This window comes from Physeter macrocephalus, chromosome 4 (genome assembly GCF_002837175.3).
Source record: "Physeter macrocephalus isolate SW-GA chromosome 4, ASM283717v5, whole genome shotgun sequence".
Classification (NCBI taxonomy): domain Eukaryota; kingdom Metazoa; phylum Chordata; class Mammalia; order Artiodactyla; family Physeteridae; genus Physeter; species Physeter macrocephalus.
In genome coordinates, this window is record NC_041217.1 from 71,825,817 (window position 1) to 71,835,430 (window position 9,614).

Here is a 9,614-nt window from a genome sequence, read left to right on the forward strand (position 1 = left end):
TCCCACAATCTCCCCCTTCCCCCCATTACACTACACCAAGGGTTTTCACAATTTTGGTTTCAGGACCCCTTTACACTCTTAAAAATTGAGGACCCCAAACAGCTTTTGTTTATATGGGTTATATCTCTCTATATTTACTTTGTTAGAAATTAGAACATTTAAAAATATTCAGGTATTCATTTAAAAACAATAGCAACCTCATGTTAACAAATATTTTTAATAAAAATAACTATATTATCCAAAACAAAATTAGCGAGAGCACTATTTACAATTTTACAAATCTCTTTAATGTCTGGCTTAATAGAAAAATAACTGGATTCTCATACCTGTACCCAATCTGTTGTGATATCACATCCATGTAGCCTCTGGAAAACCCCACTGTATATGCATGAGAGAATGAGAATGAAGGCAAATAATGTCTTAGTATTACTTACTACAAAAATTGTCTTGACCTCAAGGATCCCCTAAAAGGGTTTTAGGAACACTCAGGAGTCCCTGGCCCCATTTGCAAAACTGTGTACTACACTATATTTTAATAGTTCTTACTGTCATCCAACATAACTATGTATTTACTTGTTTTCTTACTGTCAGTCTCCCTGCACTAAAATGAAAACTCCACGAGTTGGAGACTTTGTTCTGTCCACTGCTCTATCCCCAGCTCCAAGATCAGTGCCTGCCACATGAGAGGCACCCAGTAAATGAATGAAGAAATGAAGAAAAAAGGAACAACAAATGTTATCATTTTTAGGATTATCTCATCACAAAGAATGCAGTGATGCTGTAAAACACCTCATTTTTATTTTATTTATTTATTTATTTGAGTTACGCGGGCCTCTCACTGTTGTGGCCTCTCCTGTTGCGGAGCACAGGCTCCGGACGCGCAGGCTCAGCAGCCATAGCTCACGGGCCCAGCCGCTCCGCGGCATGTGGGATCTTCCCGGACCGGGGCACGAACCCGTGTGCCCTGCATCGGCAGGCAGACTCTCAACCACTGTGCCACCAGGGAAGCCCGGAAACACCTCATTTTTAAAACAATTCCATTTATGAATTTATCCTGGAGTCTCAAGTACCTATCACCCAGATAAGACAATTAACCACCTATGATCAATTTTATTTCATCCACACCCCAACCCAGGCCCCTCTACCAAGGTTCTTTTGAGGCAAACCACAGACATCATCTGTATATGTTTCTGTTTGTATCGCTAAACATAAGGACCCTTATTTTCAACATTTTATTATGAAAATATTCAAACATACATAATAGTTGAATTTTTTCCAGTGAAAACTCATGGATTACCAATACCTAAACTCAACCATAACATTTTATTCTATTTGTCGCATAACTATCTATCCATCCTTCCATCTATTTTTTTTTGACGCATTTCAGAGTGAGTTGCAGACATCGGTATACTTCACCCCTAAACCTTCTGTATGCATATCATTAACTAGAGGTCAATATTTGTTTACAGTTTCTTCTTCAGGTAAAATTTACATCCGATGAAACGCACAAATCTTTAGTGTACCGTTTGATGAGTTTTGACAAATGCATACATCTGTGTAACCCAAACCCTATATCAAAATATAGAGCCATAAACCAGGAAGTTCCCTCTGCCCCTTCCCAGTCAATTCTCATTCCCACTCCATCCCCAGAGGCAACTGTTGTTTTTAGTTTTTTTCCATCATATATTAATATTGTGTGTTCTAGAGCTTCAAATAAATGGAATGGTACAATGTGTGCTCTTTTCTGCAAGATATCCGTCACTTAATGTAATGTTTTTGAGATTCATGCATGTTGTTGAATGTATGAGTAGTTTGTTACTTTTTATTGCTAAGTAGCACTCCACTGCTTGAATATAACATTTTATCTTAACCTATCTATCGTTATGAAATGTCCCCCTTTATCCCTGGCAATACAATTTGTCTTTTTTTTCTTTTTCTTTTTGGCTGTGTTGGGTCTTTGCTGCTGCGCATAGGCTTTCTCTAGTTGCAGCGAGAGGGAGCTACTCTTCATTGCGGTGTGCAGGCTTCTCATTGCAGTGGCAGGAAGAACCAACATCTTAACAAGATTGAGTCTTCCTTGGGACTTCCCTGGCGGTCCAGTGGTTAAAGAATCCATGCTTCCACTGCAGGGGGTGTGGGTTCCATCCCTGGTCAGGGAATTAAGATCCCGCATGCTGGGCAGTACGGCCAAAAAAAAAAGGTTGAGTCTTCCTATCCATGAACATGGAATATGTTTTCATTAAGCATGACTATAAATTTTTTTATTGAATATATTTGACAAATAACATTGTGTATATTTAAGGTGTACAATGTGTTATTTTGATATATTTATATTTTGTAATATGATTGCTGTTGTAGTGATACTTACCACATTACATAATTATAGTACAATATTGTCTAAATTCATTATATGGTGCATTAAGATCACTATGGCTTATTTACTACTTGTTGCAAGTTTGTACCCTTAAACAACATCACTTTTTTATCCCCCCACCCCCATCCCCTGAAAACTATCACTTTACTTTGCTTTTCTTTTTTGTTTGACTTTTTTAGATTCCACATATAAGTGTATCATACAGTACTTGTCTTTCTCTATCTGACTTATCTCACTTAGCATAATGTGCTCAAGGTCTATCCATGTTGTCACAAATGGCAGGATATCCTCTTTTCTCATGGCTGAATAATATTCCATTGTGTATACATACCACATCGTTTTTTTTTGTTTTTTTTGTTTTTTGTTTTTTGTTTTTTTTACCACATCGTTTTTATCCATTCATCCTCTGATGGGCATTTAGGTTGTTTCCATACCTTGGCTATTGCAAATACTGCAATAAACATGGAAGTGCATTTATCTCTTCGAAATACTGTTTTCATTTCCTTTGGGTATATACCCAGTAGTAGGATGCTGGATTATATGGCAGATATATTTTTAATTTTTTTAGGAATCTCCATATTGTTTTCCATAGTGGCTGGACCAATTTACATTCCCACCAACAGGGTATAAGGGTTCCCTTGTCACCACATCCTCACCAGCAACTGTTGTCTTTTGTCTTCTTGATGACAGCCATTCTAGTGGGAGCATGACTCTTAAATATTAAGTGTGAATGGAGAGATCACTGGCTAAGGGAAGAGGGGACCCCATTCAGACTTTATTCAAAAATTGCATTTTGGGGACTCCCCTGGTGGCGCAGTGCTTAAGAATCCGCCTGCCAATGCAGGGGACACGAGCTCGAACCCTGGTCCGGGAAGATCCCACATGCCACGGAACAACTAAGCCCATGCACCACAACTACTGAGCCTGTGCTCTAGGGCCTGTGAGCCACAACTACTGAGCCTGCGTGCCACAACTACTGAAGCCTGCGTGCCCTAGAGCCCATGTGCTGCAACTACTGAGCCCATGTGCTGCAACTACTGAAGCGCATGCGCCTAGAGCCTGTGCTCCGCAACAAGAGAAGCCACTGCAATGAGAAGCCCGCACACCACAACGAAGAGTAGCCCCTGCTTGCCACAACTAGAGAAAGCCCGCACACAGCAATGAAGACCCAACACGGCCAAAAAATAAATAAATAAAAATAAAAATGAAAAAAAAAGTTAAAAAAATAAAAATGAAAAAAATGTTAAAAATGTTAAAAAAATGAAAAAAAAATTGTATTTTGATGAGGATGAGATGATGAAATATACATACTTCCAGAAATAACTTATCCTTCCTTTTTCCAAGCAGTTCGGTCCAAACTTATCCACAAATATCTTTGTAAAATTATTTAAATTATCTCTTTCTCCATGGATAATAGCTTAATCAGAATTTTTTCAATGCCCAACCCCAATTCCTCAAGCTTCATTTCAGCCTTATTCCTTCTCAGTCCTCTTTTTTTTTTTGCGGTACGCGGGCCTCTCACTGTTGTGGCCTCTCCCGTTGAGGAGCACAGGCTCCGGACACGCAGGCTCAGCGGCCATGGCTCACGGGACCAGCGGCTCCGCGGCATGTGTGATCTTCCCGGACCAGGGCACGAACCCGTGTCCCCTGCATCGGCAGGCGGACTCTCAACCACTGCGCCACCAGGGAAGCCCCTCAGTCCTCTTTAATTATACAGAATAAAAAAGTCTCTCTGAAAAACCCTTCAAAGAGTTGAAGCCAATGTGAAGTCCTCTTCTCAATCACTGCTTTCTCACTTCCTCCTCATCTCTGTATTCAAGCCTAACTCTCCTTTCATCTTCTCTACATTCCACGGGAAAATAAGCCTCTGGAAAAAGGACCCAGTCTCAATCTCAAGAATAATTTGCCAACACATCTGTAAAAGAAAGTGGTAACCTAATGTGGCTCAAATGGCTAAGCCAAACTCAGGTGTCCCCTTCTCAAACACTGAAAACTTAGGGCTGGACTTGAACCCTCATTAAAGCTAAATTGACTTCCCAACTTAGAAATTTCAGGATGCACAGTCTCTTGGTGTTTCAAGCTCAAGACTAGTGCTTCTCTGTAATTTAGCTCAGATTTACCCATTGCCTGTCTTTATTTCTAAACCCTTTATCCAGACCCTGGTAGTATTGTATCAGATTACTATTATTAATTAGTGCAGGGCTCTCCACTTCCATTCTCCCTTCACCCCAAAATGTTTTGCCCATTACATGTGCCTTGCTGCTATTTGAAAGCCGCCAGTTGCTCTATAGTGCTTCAAATAAAATCAGAGCTGGGACTTCCCTGGTGGCGCAGTGGTTAAGAATCCGCCTGCCAATGCAGGGGACACTGGTTCGAGCCCTGGTCTGGGAAGACCACATGCCGTGGAGCACCTAAGTCCATGTGCAACAGCTACTGAGCCTGTGCTCTAGAGCCCGCGAGCCACAACTACTGAGCCCACGTGCCACAACTACTAAAGCCCGCACGCCTAGAGCCCGTGCTCCGCAACAAGAGAAGCCACTGCAATGAGAAGACCGCGCACCACAACGAAGAGTAGCCCCTGTTCGCCGCAACTAGAGAAAGCCCGCGTGCAGCAACAAAGGCCCAACACAGCCAAAAATAAATAAATAAATAAATAAAATTATAAAAAAAAAAAAGAATGAAAATCAGACCTTCTAACAGTTGTTACCAGAATAATTCCCCAGGGAAAGCTGCTCTGTTCTCAGCTGCTCTACATTCTGCCTCATATCCTATATTCTGGGCATAAAAAACCCTTTTATCCTAATTTTTGATGACTTATTCTCCTACCTCTAGGTCTTTGTCCAAGCTTCCCAACTGACATGGAACTACCTTACTTCATCCGTCCATGCCATCCAATGCAGCTCCTTCATCAAGTGGCACCACTTCCTCCAGCAAGATTCCACGATTGGTCCAGTATCCTACTAACCTCTATCTCTGAACTTCCATTCCCCCTCAGAGTACCACTAAATTTTACAATGAATTCTTCTTCTTATCTGCCTTGTTAGATAGTAAATCCCCCAAAACTCTATCTTCTGTAGTATGTATCCCCAAGTGCCTTGTATAGTGCTTTGTACTCAGTGAGCACTTACTATGAACTTGTGAACTAACCAACCACTTGTAGAATATATATGCCCAGATTCCACCAAGAGTTTACTGGGAAGAGAGTAGGGAAAACATACACAATAACTTTGTTGCACGATTCATTTACTGAATTGGGGCAGGTGATTTAACAACAGATTGCAAGATAAGGTTGGGAGAGAAGAGTTCTGGCTTTCTCTCCCAGGAGCCAGTTGTGTCATGGATGCTTGTAAATTTTCAAGAATAGCCATCTGTTGTTGGGCAAGCTGGGTCTCAAGCTGGAGACTGGCATACATACATTCTAGGAGTCCTAGGCATTCCTTGGCCTGTGGTCAATTCCTGAAGGAAGAGCAATGGAGGTGCAAAGGAGACAAAAGAGAGATTTTATAATTGTACTGAGGTGGGAAGGACTCTAATAAGATGACCGCTCTAATCTTTCTGGGCACAACTCAACCCAGATGCAGCTGTGCTCAGCTGTCACCTTCTCCATGAAGCCTACCTGGCCACCCTATTTGAAACCAATCCACTGGAACTTATTACCCACTCTCTTGCTTTATTTTTCCCTTAGTACTTATGATTATTTGGCATATTTTGTAATTAGTTACGTAATTGTTGGCTAATTCTCCCTTCTAGAATGTAAGCTCCAGGAAGGCATAGATTTTTGTCTGATTTGTTCACTGTTGTGTCCCCAGCACCTAGAAGAGTAAGTGCCTGGCGCATAAGTGTTCAACAAATATTTGATGAGTGAATGAAATGGTCTGAGAGTGAGGCCTAACTTCCCTTTCAAGAGCTCAGGGGATGCCTCAGCATTCTTCTTACCTGACATAGTAAGGTCATCAGCAGTGACCTGAAGTTCTTCCTGTTGTCTAACTTTGACCAGTCTTGCTGAAATCAATTCTTTTTCTAATGTTTTCAACTACATTATACGCATCCAGCTCTTAGTTAACCTTGGTAGTTATTTATCCATTGTTTGTGTATTTATTGGTCTTGACTTCTTTGTTAAACTCTGAGGTCCTCAAAAACAGGAGTCATGACTGTCTAGTGCGGTGTGGCTTCCCACAGGTATGCTAAATACCCACTGATTTCGCCATGGGAGGATGAACAACTGAAATGCAAAGAAACTGAGCTAACTGTTACTATTTCCTTCCTTGGCCACTTTTCAACTACATCACTAGCAAGCAATAAAATTTTCAGCCAGCTCCAGCCACCTCCTCCATACAACCTTTCCCCCTGCTGAGTCCATTTGGGAAATCCACCCTGCATCCTTCCTTACCTGAGGACAGCTTTGTTGCCAGGATTTTCAGGCAAGTGGCTGGTGGGGAACTTGCTTGAAGATTAATAAAGCTGGGGGTGGGTTTGGCTCGACAAAGAGGCACAGCATTACCTTCCTCTTTGGCTGGAACAAAATCAGAGGCAATTAAGTCAGAGTTCATTCTGACAAGGGACAGCCTAATTAGATCCCTGCGTCTGGTTTATGAATGCAGGTGCTGAGACCCTGGCCTGAATATCTTCAAAGAAAGTTATATAAGACAAAAGAGAAACCATAGTGGGACTAAGGGAAACCAAGCAGGGTTGGCATAAGCTAAAATCTAATTTGCTTATAGTCTGCAAGTTCTTATTGATCTGTGCTACATGCTGACTACTGTGCTGAATGTTAGGGCATACACAAGACATCTAAGACATGGTTTCTTAGGTGTTTAATACCTACTTAGGGAGATGAATCAAGACACTGGTGAAATGGTGATATAACAACACAGGACATAAACAATGAATCTGACAGTCTCGGGTGAAAGTAAGTCCTTTTATCTTTTAGTTACACAAAGATGTGATTAAATGTAAAAATGAATGTTTTTGAAATGGGGTAAGATATCAATATGAGTACAACAGTCAAAGAAGACTCCAGGCAGGTGGAGGATATTTATTGGACCTTGAAAACAGGAAGCTTTGGATAAGTGGAAAAGATATTTCAAGTGGGAGAAAAAAAAGATGGCGTGAGCAAAGGCAAGGAAGCAAGAATATGGCTAGAAGGATGAGGAGCCCTAAGAAAGTGGCCAGAATTAGAGGGTGAAGAGTGGGAAAGCAGGATGGGTCATGGAAGAGCCTTTCCAATAGACTTTCTCAGAAAGTCACTGAGCCTTTTAGGATTAGAAAATATGATAAAATTTTTACTTTAATTAATCCACTGGGATTAAAATGGGTTGGACATGGAAGTTCTCAAAGGGGAAAACAGGTTACCTTCGGCAAAAATAGTTACGTTAGAAGGAAAATTTGATTTGTAGGGAGAAAATCATGAGCCCTATAGGAGACATATGTTATTTCTGTCTACTGAGCAACCCTTGCACTGGAAAACTACTCTTTCCCCAGATTCCAGGTCATACATACATCAGACCCCTCTCCATGATCCAACGGGAATAGGCATGTGACCCAATACAGGGAAATCATGGTATCCTATCCCCCTTGGCAACTGTGACTGATTGAAGGGGTAACCATATGAGGCAAACTGGGCCAGTCATTCCTTAGGATTGATATATAGATTCTGTGTCAAAGCTTGCTTTCCTCTGATTTGCTATGCTGGGAAGATGTAAATTTGGGGTCAATGAAAGCTATTGAACTTGGCTAGCATACTATGAGAAGCAGATACAAGCAAGAGATTAGAGAGAAGAGAGAGTGCAGGAGAAAGATGAAGAGATGGGCAGATAACTACAGGCACTGAATCCCCAGTTCCAGTCCCTGTGGTACTGGTAGCTCTTCTTCCTATTCTCTGACTACCTCAGCAACCTCCCAACTGCACAAGCCTCTGAATTTCCTTTCTCACTCAAGGGAAGCTGAGTTGGGGTAATGTCATATTAACATAAATCACATTTTGGACACATTGGATCTGAGGTGAGACAAGACAGTCCAAATAGAAATGCCTAGAAAAACAGCCAGAGAGAAGGCACTGAGCTCAGGTGAAAGGTCAAACTGCCAGGCCAGTCACAAAGAGGTGATGAAGGAACTGCAAAAATACATTAGCTCTCCGAGGTCAAAAACTGTGACAGAAAACTGGACCTTTGGGGAACTCCTCCTCAGGAGTTCGGAAGATGAAAAGGAAGTGGCAAAGTAGACAGATGAGCAATGGATGGAAAAGCAGAACAGCTGGTTCTATGAAAGAATTAAAGGGGTTGAGACAGTGGGGAATCCATTATTCACTATCATAATGAGATCAAAAAAGGATTAAAAAAATTGAATTCATTCATTCATACATATAAGAGACAGTTAAGTGCTTGCAATGTATCAGCCACCGAAGATACCACAGTGAGCTAAACAGACATGGTTGCTATTCTCATGGAACTGACAGTATTGCAGTTTAGACAGTCATTAAGTGATCAAGCACCATCAGTTACTCTTGGTGAGGGAAATCCATTTTTTTGCCCTGGGTTTGTGGATTTTTCTGAGCCCTACCGTAGGTCTTCCATCTTCTCCTCGCTCCTGCTCCAGAGTCATCATCTCATTTGATGGCTCATTCAACATGGTAAGGAGCTAGAAGGTGAAACTCAAGCCTCAAGATTCTTCTCACCATTTTTTTTTTTTTTTTTTTTTTTTTTTTTTGTGGTATGCGGGCCTCCCTCTGTTGTGGCCTCTCCCGTCGTGGAGCACAGGCTCCGGACGCGCAGGCTCAGCGGCCATGGCCGGGGCGCGAACCCGGTTCCCCTGCATCGGCAGGCGGACGCGCAACCACTGCGCCACCAGGGAAGCCCCTCTTCTCACCATTTGAAAAATTTGTGAACTTCCATGCAAATGCACTTCTAATTTGGGCCCTTCCTAGCTGTATGAGGATGCATTTTCTACTCAATTGTAAGGTTTGAAGAGTACGTTACACACAGTCCATACTAAAGGAACCATATTTCTGACTAGACAATGTATAATAGAGGATGAGGTTGGGGAGCAGCAAAAGGAAGCAGAACAGAGAAAATAATAAAAAGTGATTTACATACATTATCTTATACATTTCTCATAATGACCCTATGAAGTAGGTAGCTTTATCCGCATTTTTTTTTTTTTTTTTTTTTTTTTTTTTGCGGTACGCGGGCTTCTCACTGCTGTGGCCTCTCCCGTTGCGGTGCCCAGGCCCCGTACGCGCCGG

General features: G+C 41.7%; 1 protein-coding gene across 1 annotated transcript in view; it reads right to left on the bottom strand.

Moving 5' to 3' along the window:
• Positions 1-5,550: 5,550 nt before the first annotated feature.
• Positions 5,551-9,614, bottom strand: part of TSACC (TSSK6 activating cochaperone) — a 6,298-nt gene continuing 2,234 nt past the window's right edge. The window contains exons 3-4 of the mRNA XM_055083947.1: positions 6,765-6,887; positions 5,551-5,830 (exon numbers count right to left, since the gene is read on the bottom strand). Coding sequence (XP_054939922.1) covers positions 5,802-5,830; positions 6,765-6,887 — 152 coding nt within the window. The 3' untranslated portion in view covers positions 5,551-5,801. The remainder of the gene's footprint in view (positions 5,831-6,764; positions 6,888-9,614) is intronic.